Below are 17,542 nucleotides of genomic sequence, written 5' to 3'. Positions count from 1 at the left end.
TGGTACCAGAGTTAAAAGCAGGACCTCGTGCATGCTAGCCAAGCACTCTACTATTAACTCTACCACCACCAACCCCCTTAAAAACATGGTCTCATTATGGTGCCCAGACTGGCCTTAAGCTTGCCATCCTCCTGTCTCAGTTTTGCAAGTAGCTTGGATTATAGTCATGCAGCACCATGCCCAGCTACCATCTCCCTCTTTTAAACAAGAGTTGTTATAAACTTTCCCCCCACTTTCATCCTGCCTCTCCTATTATTGGCTATAGTATATGTTGGTATGAACTAAATTTATCATGTATTTCAAATGATAGAACAGCCAACCAGATGAAGGGACTCAAAGAAGTAATTATTACTTGGAGACTCTTAAGAAGCCTGGTCCCTAATACTATCTGTGGATTCAGTGACCTGCTATTAGGAGAGGGCTGTGCTGGAATACCGAATAGCATTTTCAGATCATGGTGGGAGGGAGTATTTTGGATGTGCAGGAAGAAGTGGTTTATAGCCAGGACTGGTAGCTAAGTGCAAAGTGGGAGGTACTTTTTGAAGGTACCCCCCACCTTGCTCACAGCCATAAATCCTGTTCTGAGAACTGTCTCATAGTGTGGCCATGCTCCAATGGCACAGCTGCTGGGAGCAGTGTGGAGGCCATGTCATTTGGGTTTTCTTTCTTAGGAACCTAGGGTTTTGTTTTTTGAGACAGGGTCTTGCTATGTAGCCCAGGCTGTCCTCAAACTCACAGTCCCTCTGCCTGCATCTTCTGAGTGATGAAATTAAAGTTGTGCACCACTTGGAATTCAGCTTGGAAAGAAGAAACCCTGAGACTGGAAATAATTGGAGATGGGTCACATTTATGGGAGAGCTCTGGGAGGGAGTGTTCACAATTTTCAGCTGTTGAGGCCCCTGAATTTCCCTGGTTCTTGCTCATGGCCTGGTTACAGTGATGTGCTTGTAAATTTTTAGTAACTGAGTCTAAAAATAAAAAAAATGAGGGGGAAAAAAAGGAAGGGAAGGGAAAGGGAGAAAAGGAGGCTCTGAGTTCTAGTGTTTTCTGATCTCCTTGGTGTAAATACTCTCAGCATGCCTATTTCAAGATCCCACTATGATGTTACTGAACATGCAGTTGAGAAATACTGTGTATAATTGGCTCCCACAAGCATGTATGAGCTGCTTAGCGCACTGCTGCCTGCTTGTCCACACCTTCTGCCTGCAGGGGAACTTTACAGTGGCCGCCAATGAGCTCCTTTTCAGGTTTAGACACATCAAGGGTGTTTCTGTTCCTTGCAACCACAATATCTTTGATCAGAACCTTTAATCACCTTCTACTCTATAGATAGTTGCCGCCAATTCACTAGTAGTGTGTTCTAACTTTGGCTGGCTTTTCACAGCCATGTTCTTTAGATACTTGTATCCACTTTCATTTGTGTGCAGAATTAACATCTATTTCTACAAATGTGCAATCATGACCAGCTCCAGAAGAGAATATTTTTAAAGCACCACAGTTGCTTCAGATGGCGGAGTCATTCATAGAAATTCCTGCACCCTAGTGTTCATGTAGGGAGCTACTTTTTAATTTTGTTTTAGCTCTGAATTTTAATGGGGTGTTCGAGGCAAGCTAGAGGGTCCTACTGTCAATTGAGAGACTATTCCCAGAACACAGCCAGCTAAGTATTTTTCACACTGCTTCCTCGAAATGACTTTGTTTTGTTTTTTTTGAGACCAGGTAGTCCAGTTTGGCCTCAAACTCAGTGATCCTTCTGCCTCAGCCTCTCAAGTGCTTCCTTCCTTCTCTCCCTCCCTCCCTCTTTTCCCTTCTTTCTTCGCCCTAGCCCTGTGTTTACCTGTACCTCATACCTGCTCAGGTTCCACAGTCCTGTTTCTCCAGCTGTAGATCAACATCTCAACATTCTTTCCTTTTAATGCCTAACCAAGAAATTGAGAGCTTTCCTTGGTAATTTCTTGGGTGTTCCCAAATTTCAGAAACAAGACTGGTAAACTTGTGTAAGGCAGGCTACAGAAGACAGCTTGAAATTGTGTCCAAAGAGGCATAGGATTTAGTCAGACAGTCCTGGACTTGAATCCACCCTTTGTACCCTTTCAGATGTGAGATTTGTCTAAGAGATCCCCACTCGTCCCTATTAAGAGGTATGTGATGTGTGTTACATTCACTGTATGAGTCCTCCCGCTTGTAAGCAGGCTGCCACATCTATGTTATTCACTTATGTACAGCACATTTAATGAACAGTACACTTAATAAACACCAGGGCCAAGGTTCCCACATGGTGGCCACTTTGACGAGGAGACTAATGACATCTTACTCTAAGAAGGTCAAAGAGAAGCCCCTCAGGCCTTGAACAGACTTTTTCTCTTGCAGCTGCATGTGGAAGGGAGGCAGGCAGGCTATCCTGGGCACCTGTCCCCTTGCCCGGTCGCACCTTCCAAGCCACTGCCACAGTGCATCAGCTCAGTGAGGGCCCGCTCTGTTGACATTAGACCTGCATGCACACAGACCTTTTTTTAAAAACAAAACATGATACATTTAGATGTATTTAATGAATTTGAAATAGGTTGGTTGCATTAAAATGGAAGATGGTACAGGCCTGGAAAGACACTTAAAATTAAATTTTAATTTTAAAACAGTACTTCTTACGGCAAAAATTCTCCCTTAAAAGATTCCTCTACAAATCGCATTTCCCCTGGTATGCAGTGTGTCCCCGCATATGTTCTGTGCCAGCACGTTTACCCTTGTGAGGTTCTTAGTTTAAGCCTTAGCTCAGCCACTTGCCAATGGGGGGGTTTAGCTTTTCTGCACCTCAGTTTCTTCACTTATAAAACTATTTCTCTATAGTGAGGCAGATGCGTTCTGTTGTTTATTCAGTGCATCTTACTGCACAGTCCCATGACCTTTAAGTTTTATATTATAAATACACCCACACAGACTTGCTGGAAAGCCAGCCAGTCTTTCCCTGGGGTCATACACTTGTGTACTCCCCAGAGGTCAGGACTAATATACCTAGATATTTTCCCCCTGCTCTGATGCCCCACTTTGGGCTTCAGGGGCAAGGTTGTTCCTGACGGTTCCTTCTCTGCTGTTAATTATTTCAGGGCATCGCTTTGGAAAGCTCAGTATAGCCATTTCTTTCTTTAAAAGTTTAGGAGTGAACCTCAAGCCCATTCTTTGTAGTACTGTCCTTGTAACAGGACACAAATTTTCAGAAGGTCATGAAACCAGAAATTGTCTAAGAACTGGAAATTCTATAAATGACATTCTGAAAGTGCATAATCCACGACCAGACCAGAACACACTGAGAAAATAATTCGTTTGATTGTAAATCAGAAATTTTATTTAAAAACTGTTATTAAACAAAATCTTGAATTGATCCATTGAGGATTTAAATTTAAATGACTTTTTTTTAAAAAATCAAGAAATTCCTTCAAAATTATTTCAGCCCCTATCTCCAAGCTTTCAGGATAGGTCATTTCTTTGGTTCAGGGCTTGAACTTTTAAACTACCCCTACTCTAGTCTGGGTCCAACACACCTTTAATAAAGAAGCGTGAATCTTAACTGATGTCAGAATTTTTGTTTTTTTGGCTACGTGGGGCTTTTTTTGGTGGCGATGGGGCCCCCCGCTGAAGAACAGGAGGTACTGCAAGACGATGGAGGAAATGTAGGTTTCGTTTTACCCAAGAAGCCCTTTGTGCTGCCCATCAAACCAGACCAGTCTCTTTAAATAAATTGCTTAAAAATGGCAGCAAATGACTTAAACTGGAACACAAGCAAAATATAAATATATACGCATGTGTAAATATTGCCTTCGAACTTCCTCTACATTGATTTGTTTAATTATAATCCACGTCACCGCTTCTCTTAGAGAAGGGAACTGAGAGTTCAGCTGTTCACTCACGATGACTGGGTCTCCCGTTGCCATCCACTCATACCTTTGTTATAAAATTCATAATCACGTTGTCAAACACACCAAAGTCCATAGTGCAGATGGAGCAGGGGGAAACCAGAGGTTATGTGCCAGGAGGGCTTTTTCTTCAGTCCCCTTCTTGATGTCAGCCCTCCAGGTTGGGACATGATGGGCTGAAGGAGCCTGAGGTCTAGAACGTTCGGTGGGACCAGCTAATGCAAAGCCCAGGTCCGTCTTGGCAGGCCTGTTCAATCCCCTCTGACCCTTCCCTGTCTCTGACATCACCCACTTGTCTCGAAGGTGAAGACGCACTAGTCTGTGGGCTCCTCCCAGCCAGGTCCTGCTGTTAGTCATGGAGTCAAGGAGGCTGGAGACCTCCCACACTGTGTCCCTTTCAGCTCCTGTGACCACAGTATAATTTAAGCACCAACACTCTGTGTCCTGTGTCCCCTACAGTGGTCAGGCCCTCTTTCCACTCACTTTGCTGTTTCATCCCAGCACTAATTTGTTTTCACGTCAAGCAGAGCACCCACTGGCCTGCTCAGATTCCCTGGGTCTCTGAATGCGCACCACCAGGACATCCACTGGGAATCTCCACCGGATCTTTCGCCCAGAAGCCAAACAATATCCAGCCGAGGGGAGGAAACGAACTACAAATAGCCTGAGGCAATCAGCTTGGAGGCCTTTGAGGATTTCCAAAGGAGAAGGCATCCTGCTGGTAGTTTTCCTGCTGTACAACAACTCATTAACTCATCGCTTTAGACCCATCAAAACCAGAAAGACACTGAATCAAGGGGACCGTGCCTCTCACTGCAGCATCCTGTTACTAAACATTTCCTTTAGCACCCTGTTATGCAATGTGTTATCTGACGTGCAGAATGTTCTGGCTTTTTCTTTGCCTGTGGCAAATTCTTTTTGGTTCAGCTAACAGTATTTCCTCTAAACCCAGAGTACAGAAGACAATGCCGGGAACTTATATCTGATTGCCATAGATGCACTCTCCCGTAATTCAAGGCTCAAAGTTACAAGGAGGGATAGTACATACTGCCAGGTTGATAATTTGTTAGTATTTTTTAAAAGCTAAAATTACTTTTCTGAGGAGTTAGCCAGAATAATACTGTCTCCAGTTCAGAAAACCTACTGGCACAATTTGAAGTCAGACATTATTCCTCACCAAATTGTATTCTTTTGTCTGCCAAGATAGTTTGACATTTCTAATATCGGCAGGCAGACCTATGTGATAATCCCAGCAGTATTCTGGGGATAAGATTTTAGTGGGTTTGTTGAGAAGGAAATACTTGTTCAGATGGCTTTCATCATGCCACGTAGCTTCTATGTTATTTTTCTTGTCTTGGAGGATTCCTTTAAAGCATGCCTGGGTGAGGTTGAGAACTTGACTTGGTGTTCCTCCAAAAATGGCTGCATGGTAATAAAAATCCCCCTGTCCAAAGGGAATGTACGCTGCTGACTCTTCCCGCCTCTCATAGGTAAACTCCTTGGGGTCTGCCTTGTACCACCAGGCCTGTAGCTGAGCCACCAGCTGGCCCAGAGTCTCCACACCAAAATTGTCTTGGAAGACCTGGTCCACATCCATGCAGAAGAGGAAGTCGACCTCATGCTGGATGTGGGCCAAAATGTGCTCCGCGATCGTCTTCATGCGCATCATGCTGATGTCCTGCCACCTCTTCTCAGGCTTGATCTCAAACACTTTGAAGGAACGCCGGGGACCCAGCTCTATCAAAGGCATCCTGGAGACATCATCCACCATGATGTAAAATATGACCTTGTGACCAGCCATGAAGTACTTGTTAGCAGATATTATGAACTCCTCCAAGTAATGATCAATGTATCTGAAACAAAGCAGAAAGGAATACACTGAACCTCTGGATTCTCACCGGAGACCATGCACCGCTATAATCAAACTGTATTATACATTTAAGAGGGAAGCCATTTCTTCCCATCCCAGATGTGTGCTTTCCTGTGGCAGGACATCTGTTAGTGTAACACTCCTGCTCCTCTCCACCACTCAGTCACTCAGTCCTTGGGAAAGTGGAATGACTTCTCTGACTGCCAATTTCGGAAGAGCAGCTGGGCATGCACAGCCCTGTTCCCTTGCTTTTGGAAGATGGCCAGTGAGAAAGCTTGTATTTTCAATCGCTCTGCCTTGCAGTAAGCTTAGAGGTACACGCTCTATTCCTACATTCAGAGGCCTCTAGTTTCCAATGCTATAGATGCCAGGGTCCCTAAGTCTTTCCGTGGTTCAATACTTAGGAAATCTAGGGCCTGCTGATACAAGCTACATTTCCCAGTACCAGCTTGAATTGTGAGGAAGGTGATATTTACCATCAACTGCTTTCCTTATCCCTTTCTCTAGTTTACCAAATGATTCAGGCTTTGGGCAATCAGAAGGGGTGCTAGCTCTTGAGCCTCTCTTAAAAACTTTAACTTATACCACAATGTGGCCACAGCCAGATTCAGATGAAAAGGCAGTGTGACCCTTGTGTCCACTGGGAGTTCATAATCTCCCGTGTCCCCCTCTCTTTATCTGCCTCTGTGTTTTTTAAGCCCATCCCTCAGCATGCTTCTCTGACACAAGGAACAGGGTATGGGTGGGCCTAGGTCTCTTTTCACATTGCATAGTCATCCTGTGAGTCTCCCACTGGTCACCTATAATGCCAGTCCCTCACCCAGACACCATCCATATAAAATCCATCCAAATACCAGAGCAAACAACTTCTGATTTCAGTTTGTTTGAACTATTATTTTGTCTTTAAAAAATAAAAAAAGACTTTATTTCTTAGGGCAGTTTTCAGTTAGCAGCAAAACTGAGGTGAAAGTTCTCATATACTGCCTGACGGCATATCCATACAGCCTTCCCTACCACCAACTCCCTGCACATATTAGTTTCGTTACAATCAACAAACACACGTTGATAAGGCGCTATCACCTAATGTCCAGTCCATCACTTACATCAGGGTACACTTGTGGTGCTGTGCATTTCATGGGTTTTGGTAAATGTTCAGTGATATGTGTCTACCATTAAAGTACCATTCACAACAGTTTTACCACCCTAAAGATCCTCTTATCCCCCAGTGCCCACAGCTAGGGACTTTTTTTACTGTTTCTGTAGTTTTGCCTTTAGCAAATTGTCACAGTTAGAAGCATATAGTACATAGCCATTTCAGATTGGCTTCCTTCACTGAGTAACATGCAATTCAGATTGCCCCATGTCTTTTCATGGCATGATAGTTCACTTTTTAAAGCATTTAATAATATCCTATCATCTGTATATAGCAGTTTATTTTCCCATTCACTTATCTAAGGACAACTTGGCTGCTTACAAGTTCTGGAAATCTATCTAAGTATCTATGTATCTATCTATCTACATGACTTCTAAAAATATCTGTATACAGGTATTTGTGTGGACATGTTTTCATCTTATTTGGTTTTTTTGTGTGTTTTTTTGTTTTGTTTTGTTTTCCGGTACCAGGAATCGAACTCACGACCTTGTGCTTGCCAGGCAGGCGCTGTGCCACTGAGCTAAATCCCCAGCCCTTATTTGAGTAAATACCAAAGAGTGTGACTGCTAGATTGTATAACTAAAAAATGTTTAGTTTTGTAAGAAACTGTCAAACTTTCTTCCAAAATGGCTATACTATCCTTCCTACATTCCCACAAGCAGTAAATGAGGGTTTCTGTTTCTCTTCATTCTTGTCAATATTCGGTATGGTCAGTGTTTTTTATTTTGGCCAGTCTAATAGGCACATAGTGGTATTTTAACAGTTTATCTATTCATTCAGACAACATTCTATTGATGTCATCCGGGCATTCAGGCTACAGACTGTCTTATGGAGCCATGGTATGAAGATCATAGCAAAAAGTTAGAATGAACCACCAGATGTAACTTTCTGATCACAATACCCGCCAAACACAATGTTTTGGAAGTAATTGTGCCTGGCACTTTTTTTGCTTTCTCTTGCTGTGTGATTTCCTGTGTTTGCCATCAAAATAAGCTGTACTTTTATTGTTGGCATCTAAAGACCCAAGGGTTTACAGTATTGATTCTTTTAAATGAAGAGAACATATCTGAGCAATACAAAGAGGGACTTTAACATGGTTCTGTGGCTGGTGGCCAGGGCATTCTTCTATATCCTGGAACTTTAAGAAAAATTGACTTTGCCTGAAGCATGGGAAACAATATTGGGTTGAGCTAGGGGGAGGGGTAGTCACTGAGATTTAACATGGTTTAGAGATTAAAGCACTGCCGTTGGCTTTGTACATTGTTATTGGAAAACAAACCAAACATCACACCTCTTAAAGGTCCAAATCCACTTACTGTGGGAATGTATTGCTGCTGAGTACAAAGCCGTCCTTTCTTGCCACAGAGCCAAGTATATAGCGCTGTCGCCAGGATGTGCAATTTATAGTTCTGTTTTGCAGAGTGGCAACTGGATGGCGGAAGTCTTTGTGGGGCAGTGGGCCATACTCTGTTCTTTGCAGAAACGCCAGGATTAAAGCGAGATGCAAGGGGGCTGCCTTTAGATTTCTCTAGTAAAAAATAATCAAAATTCCACAGTCACCCTTCCCCTGTTAGAGACATGTGAGGTCCTGAAGCACAGCCAGCGACATCAGAACTTGATTCCTATTGTTAAGGACAGAGGCTGGGGAAACTGCTGTTGGAAAGCTACCAGATTTTCAAAGATCTCTTTCAGACTCCACCTATGTCAGGCTTAAGCTCAGATCAGCCTGAGCCTTCAACTCACTGTAAAACGGTGGAATCAACTTTCCATGCAGCTTTTTCAGAAAAAGTACAGACGGAAAGGCCCAAAGGGCAGAAAAACATAGGAAAATTGCGTTTTTTCCATTTTAACTTGGAAAAGAGATTTTTTTTTATTCTCCAAGAAAGCAAAAATAGGTTATATTTTAAAACTAGTATTAAAGCTTCAACTTTCAAGTGAGATTTACTGCAATTTTTTCTGTATCAAATGCTCTGAACCGGGGAATGGAAACTGGAATTGGAACCTACCCCACCTCTGAGAGAGGAGGTTCTGACCAGACTCATCTCCCAGGGCCAAATCCTCCAGAAGGGTTGGATGGAGGTGATGCAAGAAAGCCGGGGAAGAGTGGTCAGCCATGCTCCAACAAGGAAAACCATTCTGTACCTAGAACTGGCTGTAAATCCCTCTGTCTTTGGTCCTGGGCCTTTAGAGTGTAGGAGAAGAATGATGCACATATGGGCAGTCTCCAGCTGCTACTTTGGGAGTTCCCAAAGGAAGCCATGGAAGTCAGGGAGGACGGGGTTCGTACTGCTGTCGACTATAGGTTTGGTGGCGACTGGAATCCAATACCCGACCCTTTGAAGTAGTAACAGAAGAACTCCTCTATTTTTGTTTTGTTCTCAGCTTTTGGGTGCCTCAGTGGAAAGGAGACTGAAATGGTCCTGCCTAATCATTTTCCTATAGAATAATTCAGGTGAGTCATAAGTAATCTCGATGAAGGCAACGGTCCCCTCACAACTGTTTTGATAGTAGAACATGAAAAATCAAAGACGATTTTGTCAGCGGACACCTACCTTCCAGTAGCAAAAACCGTCAAGCCCACAGTGATTCTACGTCTGGCATAGTATCTTTCCAGCACGGCTGCGTCATAAGTGTCTTCCCATACAACTGGCGCCTGCCATCCAGTCACCGTCACAACCTCCGGGCGTTTCCTGGTGGTAAACACACAGCCATGAGTCAGGATAGCTCTGTGTAGGCGGCGCAGAGATGATCCAAGAGAAAAATGGGTCAGCAATGACTGTTCTTGAATCCTGACTGTAATTGAATCCCATACACACAAGCAGGAGGTATGACCTCTGCAGCATGCCTCTGAGGCTGTCTCCAGGGGCTGTATGGACTTTTACCTACACATCTCATATCTTCTTTCCTCATTTCCTGCTTTCTTCATTCTCCTCCTATTTCTAAATCCCTTTTCCTTTCTCTCTAGCTCCCAAGCTGCCAGTGATACAGTTGGGTGGTTATTTACCCCCGTGGGTGTCATCTGAGCCTGAGAAGACCCTAATCTTTGACTTAAGGGATAAGAGAATGATGCCAGAACTGTGTGAGGAAAAAACTGTTTCAATTTGTCTTTGGCCAGAAAGAAATTTCTGGGTATTAGACCGCATTGCCTCTTTACTAGGAACACAATGGGAGCAAGAGAGGGGTAGATTTTCTGTGCTCGGAAAGCTTCAAAGGGACTTGGCCAAGCCAGCAAAAACACAGGAAGCAGCGTAAGAGCTGTGACAAAGCATGAAACTGTGCAGGATAAATGCAGAAAGGACAGAGTGGCAGTCGGGCCCTGTGGGGTGGAGCAGGAAGGGTGGCGGAGGCGCAGTGTGCACTCCTATTGCTTGGGAGGTGGCCACAGCTCCTTCCTGGGAGGCGTGCACAAGCACACGGACACTTCCAGATCCAGGGTAGGTGTGGCCCCGGCCTGCAGCAACTTGTCAACCCAAGAAGATGAGTGACTGAATCAAATTCTGATGGTCTCAGCGGGTATGTGTTCACATGGCCCTGCTGAGAGGCTTGGGAGCGGTCACAGAGCATGTCCCCAGCTTCTTACATGCCCCGTAGATTTTCACACAACTGTACCTTTCCATCGGCCTAGCAGCATTCCCCAAAGTGCCTCCCTGATCCCCACAGTAGAAAAGGAACCTCAGAATCCTCTCCCTCATGCCTCTTGTCCCTGCCCCAAAGCTCCGCACCTAACTCTTGCGCTGACTCTTCCGTCCCTCCCACCTCTGTCTGGCGTGTGCCTCTGGCTGGCTTCTAGTTCCCCAGCACGGCTGGAATTACCTTCTGGTGGGCTAGAAGGGCAGAGGTGCTGGATGGGGAAGGACTCACAAGCAGGTCTCCTTGCCTTGCCTGGAGTCTTCAAGTCTGAGACCCAACTGTGCCTCCAGCACCCCAGGTGTGCCCACTGCATGGAGGACACAGCTACTCTTGATTCCATCCATCATGGCAGAAGCTGCCGTGGTCCCGGCACCAATCCTTGCCAGTCTCCGTCACATACCTTTGCCACTGTCCTGCAATCTATGGTATGCATGGTCCAGGCAAGAAAACCAAGGCTTAGAGAAGCTTTTTTGTTTGTTTTGTTTTTTTGTTTGTTTTGTTTTGTTTTTTGAGACAGGGTCTCACTACGCAGTTCAGGCTGGCCTTGAATTTACTTTGTAGCCCAGGCTGGCCTCGAACTCTCAATGATCCTCCTGCCTCAGCCTCCCGAGTGCTGGGATTACAGGCGTGTGCCACCACACCTGGCTAGAGAAGCTTCTTAATTTATCTGAAGCCATATAGCTGGTTGCTGATGATGGCAACTAACATATACTGAGCACTTCCTGTGAGACAGGGCGTTATGTGAAGGGTACCGTGATTCTGATTCTCATTTTACCAATGAAGAAACTCTAGCAAGAGAGCTCTAGTAACTTGCCCAAGGTCACATAGCTACTAAGGGAAAAGGCTGGGATTTAAACCACGATAGCCTGACTCAAGTGCAGTGCTCTGAGCCACCACTTTCTGCTGCTCCTTATATGGACATTGAGCTGCTCCGCTGACCAGGTTTGTCCTGATCTAAAAGGCGCTAGCATTTTAGTCTACTGCTTCAGCACTCTCCTCAGTGCAGGCCGAGACGTGATGAGCTTTAGTGCTGGTAACTTGTATGACCCAGCTTGGCCATCAGCCTCGCTGTAGGAAAATTCTGCTCTGCTGAGGGCCTGGAACAGTTTTATGAAACTGCAGCCCTCCACTGGCTATGTGAGGGTGGGGGACATTACGTTTTTAAAAAAAATTTTTTGTACTTTTTGAGGCAGGGTCTTGCTATATAGTACAGGCTGGCCTTGAACTCACTTTATAGCCCAGGCTGGCCTCAAACTCACAGCGATCCTCCTGCCTCAGCCTTCCAAGTGCTGGGGTTACAGGAGTGTGCCACCATGCCTGGCTTTCCTTTTAGTTTTAAAAAACTTTTCTAGATGTTTACAATAGATAAAGATTATATTAACTTAGTGGGGATTGGTACACGTACATAGCACATCCCCCTGCGGGGGACCTTCTTGTTGGCCTTTCTCTGACAGCCTTGGTAGGGCCTCATGAGCAGTGCCAGCCAAGGCCATCAGGCCTTCATCCCAGTGGTACTTTTAGTCCTGGAAAACCCCCAATTCTGTTTGAATGACAAGATTTCAAACCAACCCAGAGAGAGGAAAAAAAAGAAAGGAAGAAAAAGCAAACTCACAGCTATCCTATTTTTTTTGTTGTTTTGTTTTTTGTTTTGTTTTTTTCTCTGGTACCAGGAACCGAACTCACGACTTTGCGCTTGCCAGGCAGGCGCTTTTTGCCGCTGAGCTAAATCCCCAGCCCTACAGCTATCCTTTTAACCAATGTGTCTGAACCTAAACTGTCCCCTGTACAATCACCTCATTTGTTGCTATGTTAGTCAGGTGATTTTTATTAGTTCTCAGCCAGCCCGCTTGCTAAATCTTGTTGTGTATGAGCCAGGCACTTGCTAAGCACGTAATATCACTTTTTAAATAAGTAGAGACACTTATTTAGTACTTACTGTGCATCAGGGGTTAAACACTAGCCTTCATTTCCCCACTCAGTTTCCAGAGGCACCCTACGAAGTAGGTGCTGTCCTTGCCTTCATTCTTAAATAAAGCTAGGCTGGAAGGAAACCGAGCTTTTTACTTTCATATTTCTATGAAGAAAGCTAGGTGCAGTGGCACATGCCTATAATCCCAGCCCTCAGGAGGCTGAGGCAGGAGGATCATTGCGAGTTTTGAGTCCAGCCTGGGTTACAAAGTGAGCTCAAGGCCAGCCTGCATAGTGACACTCTGTCTTAAAAAGACAAACAAACAAACAAATAAAAAACCCAAATTTCTACGAAGGGCTAATCTGGGGCTAACCACTGATCCCCCCTGTGAGAACCTTGCAGTCCCAGTGGGTGCTTAGCCTGCTACCCACTCCTCAGCTGTGGGACCACTCAGTCGACCTCTCCTAGAGAGCCCAAGTGAGAAAACCAGTGTCCACTAAAGCCAGTGTCCACTTTGGTCACAGATAGGAAGGATTTCTTCAAGCAGGAAGAAAGGTAATATTAAACATTAATGTTTAACTAAAATTCAAACATGCTATTTTCCGGTTGGGATTAATTATTCAATTCCACTGACAATTCCACCCTGTCAGAGACCCTGACTAGGAAGTCAGACTAGAAAACCACGTGGTGGGGAGGGGGAGGGGTGAAGAATGAGCTGGAGGTTGGCTTCCTGGAGGGACCTCTGCGTCAACAGAACCCAACAAGAGGTGACCGAAGGCAAGATCACAAAGATGGGTTCTAAAAAGAGGGAAAAGTGCCAGGAAAGAGTGCCTCAAAGGCCTTCCTCCCCCACAGAGCACTCCACCCACACAACCTCAATGTGCGTGGTTCTACTAGTGGGGGCCAAAAGCTTCCAGAAAAATAACAGGGCCTCTGGGACCAAAGCACATGTGCTGCTAGGTTACAGGTAGCTTTATAATTTTATGTCTTTATGGGTATATTTTAGTATCCGAGTGTTGGTCAGAGGAAGTATTAAAAGTCTTTGAATCACATAGTAGGTAAAAAAAAAACATGGAGGCATATCACTCCTCCGGCAGCAAGCTGGACAGCAATCCAGCGAAAAGCTGATGGCAACATGAATAGGCACGGAGGCTGCAGAACAGAGAGATGGGAAGGATGTGAGGCGGACTCGGGAGCAAGAACTGGCAGAACGTGCTCATGAGTTAGGCTGTGGGGTGAGTAAAAGCCAGCACGTCCCAGACTCTCCAAGGCATAAACTATTTACCGAGATGGGAAATGAGCAGAAGGGTGGGGGAACTGAGAAATCCACGTGGGTCACGTGAGACACGCGGACATGGCAGCCAGACAGGCAGGTACAAGTCTGGGCTCAGAGGAAATATCTGGGCTAAAGACACAACTGTGGGAGGCACCGGCTCATGGATGGTATCTGCTGCCACGCAAATGGAGGGGAGCTTGCTGGAAAGCAGTACATTAAAAAAGAGAAGGAGGACGTCACACACAGCTCAGCTTGCAGAAACTCTAATACCAGAGGACTGGGACGAAGGAGACGGTGCCGTCAAGGAGACGGAGAAAGGGGGATGGAGAGAGGGAGAAGGGGAAGCCGAGAGATCTCACTGTGGGAAAAGGTGCAGGAAACACTGCGAGGTGATGTTCACAGAGAAGGACACAGCAATATAAAACATGTTTGTTCTTCCGCCCAGTCATTCATTTATGCAAGAAGTAAATTTGGGTGCCCCAAGAAGGCTCTCATTTGGATATCTGCTTGCCGTTCATTTGGAGGTGAAGCCTAATCATGCCAGAGGGAGAGTGACAGCTTGTGACCACGATTTGCCTCTCCTCTGTGCTCCTAGTAAGCCATCCCCGGCCCCACCTCCGAAGTTCTGCTCAGCAAAGCACCCGCACCATAGTGAAACTGCCCCGCCCTCCTTCGAAGGGCCCTTGGTGACCAACTCTGGCTCCCCTCGCCTGCCTGCCCCTTGGGAGTCTCATCCCTTCTATCTAAGGGGCTGATAAAGCACCAGTACTTTTATCTTCTTACATTTCTAGTAGTGGTTTAGCATTTCCTACATGGCTACCGTGTTGTCCAGCTCTTTGCAAGAGGCATAAGACGTCAAAATTCTCATCCTTCCAACTGGCGTGGATCTCCTACCTCCAAAGAATAAGTAAGCTTGCCAGAATATTTCCAATCTTTCCAGAGCCCAAGATCCATCACACAGGACAACACGTGACTCCCTCCTGACACTCCTCCTACCTCAACAGCTGTTCCTGCTCCTTTTGAGGTTTTTCTTTCTCCACCAGCTCCTTAAATACAGATATTAGACAGCCTCTCTCTGGGTGGCCTCATCCAGGCCCACAGGATATGATCCTACAGCCATCTATACTCTGACGACTCCTCACTGACATTTCCAGCTCATTCTTTCTGCAAAGCTCATGCGTAGCCTGGGACTCTCCAGATGCCTCGTAAGCAGCAGAATCCATACACAGTGTTCATGAAGCTCATTTCCTCCTCCAACCCCTACACCTCTGTTTCCCTCACAAGCCCCTTTCTCGGTCAGTGATACCACCACCCACAAATCTCTCCAGCTGCACAGTCTCCCTGGACAGTTTGCATCTACTTAGTTCCCAAACTACATCCTTTGAATCAGATGATCAGACCTCCTTACCAACCTTGGCAAACACTAGTTTCACAGCTACTGCCCCTATGAGTCAATGAACAACAATTCCTCCTCTTCCTCCTCCTCCCCTTTCTCTTTCTCCTTTTCTTGTGCTGGGGATTGAATCCAGGCCCTCATGTATGCTAAGCACATGCTCTACCTGAGCTACACCCCCAGCCCCATGACCATGACCTTCTTAAATATAACCATCTTCACTGATTTTTTCCTATCTCCTGTGTCGAATGCAATGCCTAGCACAGTTTTTAGCCCATAACTCATAAGAAAGATATTTTATATCACAACCAAATACATATGCACATACACATATATACAGAAACAAAAATTCCACTCAATACTTATCCTTACTTTGTGTGATACCCTTTGATAGTCTGTTCTATTTCAACTTCTTCAAAAGGTTAGTTTGACCCAATAAACTAGTTTTTGAACACATGAATGGGTTCATGAGTTCATGTAGTGACCAGTAATTTGGAAAATGCCAGCTACACATGATAAGTGTTGAAAACATTTGCATATATTGCTTAATAAATGAATTCATGACTGCCTACGGTTTTTCTGAATCATCAGTCCCATTTTACAGATGAGTTACCTGAATTTGAGGGAGAATTTTCTTGCTCATACTCCAGATTTCATGGCTTTTTACCTCATCCTGTGGCCTGTGAGAGCCCTGCTGGCCCCAATATTTTGCGTTTCATTTGCTACCTCTGACCAACTGCTGTGAGAATTACTGTTTTGTTCAGTCACTTGGGACAAAGCATTCAGATCTCAGTTTCTTATCCAAAGTTCATTGTTAGAGGTCTAATATATGCTAAAGCCCTGCCTCCCTAATCAGGAAGACTCTTGTGCTCTAATCAGGAATGTCCTCTATTCCATTCAAGCTATCTGTAGCGCCCCACCTCCTGCTGAGCTACGGGTTTACTGCACGTAGAGCAATTGTTCTTTCCTTACGTTGGATCAAACCAGTCTGATAGCTGAAGCTCTCCTTTTGTCCCTTCTTCTATGCTGATTTCTTCCTCTTGATAATCGTGGGTCCTAAGCACAAAGGGAAAGCAAGGCAGTTAGGGTAAGGAACCATCCCATGGAATGAGGAACAGAGGATGAGCATCAGTACAAGGGCTGGAGAAAGGCTCCGCCACTACGCGTTTATTTATTAGGACACACCTTGAATGAAAAGGGCACTACCCCATTTCTTATCACCCATCCAAGGCAGCAGTTTAATGACCAAGCAATCCTCAGATCATTTGAGGGATTGGGGGGACTTGTGAAAACAGTCCTCCTAAGAACATTTCGGTTTATGATTTCTTTCCTGCGATTTAAATTTCAGCCCAAGCCAGGCGTGATGGCTCATGCCTATGATCCCAGTGCTCAGGAGGCTGAGGCAGGAGGATCGTTGCTAGTTCGAGACCAGCCTGGGCTACAAAGTGAGCTCAAGGCCAGCCTGAACTGCACAATGAGACCCTGTCGCAAAAAGACCAAAAGAAAAAAAAAAAAAATTCAACCCAAAATTCCCCGTACCAAAAAAAAAAAAAAAGAAGATAAATTTCAGCCCAAGCCTCATCCTTGTGTTAACTGGAAGGGGGGAAAAAAAACCTCACCTTAAATGTCCCCATCCCACCCATAAGAGATTTCTCATGTGATTTCAGAATGAGTGACTGAGGTCGTGAATGTAAAACCATTTTAACTGGATTCTCCAACAGCCCAGAGTGGGTGGACAGACACGTACCACCCTCCGATCGCCTTACCTATCCTTAAACCAGTTCAGAAACCACCAGCTCTTCTGACTGCTGTTGTTATCAACTTCTGGGTTTCTAGGAAATGAAAAAGAATATCAACATTTTTAGAAAATGAGACATTGCTCAAACTGGGGGGTTTCCAAACTTTTTTCTTAATGGCAGGCATCACTATTTAAGAAGTTTATTTTAAGATGGCAATTCATGAAACAGGTAGAAGTGAAACTTCTTGCCAAAAAGGAGAGCTGGAGCTCAGGGTCAGCCTCCTATCCCTTGAGGAGTCCCCAGACTCAGCTTATCCAGGGATCCCCAACAGGAAGAAAGGGAGAAAAGGAGGGTAGAAAAAAAAGAAAAAAAAAGGACGTAGGAAAGGCATTAACACATAACCCAAGTCCTGAATCGGCCAGTTACTAGCTGTGTGACTGTGATAAGCTGTTTTTCTCTGCCTGAATTGGGACTTTCTCCTCTCAAAAGTGTAGTTAATAACGATAACAAGCCTACCATGAAGGTGATTTACTGTAACAAGTTGTAGCCTTAATGAAAAACCAATGGGCAGGGGCTGGGGATTTAGCTCAGTGGCACAGCACCTGCCTGGCAAGCGCAAGGTCATGAGTTCGATTCCTGGTACCAGAAAACAAGAACAACAACA

At 45.1% G+C, this 17,542-nt stretch overlaps 1 protein-coding gene across 6 annotated transcripts in view; it reads right to left on the bottom strand.

Annotated features, from left to right (window-relative positions):
• Positions 1-3,313: 3,313 nt before the first annotated feature.
• Positions 3,314-17,542, bottom strand: part of LOC102014902 (N-acetyllactosaminide alpha-1,3-galactosyltransferase-like) — a 72,020-nt gene continuing 57,791 nt past the window's right edge. For all 6 annotated transcript variants that reach the window (XM_013513229.1, XM_013513230.1, XM_013513231.1 and 3 more), the window contains 4 exons: positions 16,906-16,971; positions 16,112-16,195; positions 9,484-9,621; positions 3,314-5,761 (listed from right to left, as the gene is read on the bottom strand). In XM_013513229.1, the coding sequence (XP_013368683.1) occupies positions 5,068-5,761; positions 9,484-9,621; positions 16,112-16,195; positions 16,906-16,971 (982 nt within the window). In that variant the 3' untranslated portion in view covers positions 3,314-5,067. The remainder of the gene's footprint in view (positions 5,762-9,483; positions 9,622-16,111; positions 16,196-16,905; positions 16,972-17,542) is intronic.

Source organism: Chinchilla lanigera, unplaced genomic scaffold (genome assembly GCF_000276665.1).
Source record: "Chinchilla lanigera isolate Chin_1 unplaced genomic scaffold, ChiLan1.0 scaffold00018, whole genome shotgun sequence".
Lineage (NCBI taxonomy): Eukaryota > Metazoa > Chordata > Mammalia > Rodentia > Chinchillidae > Chinchilla > Chinchilla lanigera.
Note: the sequence above shows the minus strand (reverse complement) of the source record. Positions and strands in the feature narration are given on the sequence as shown.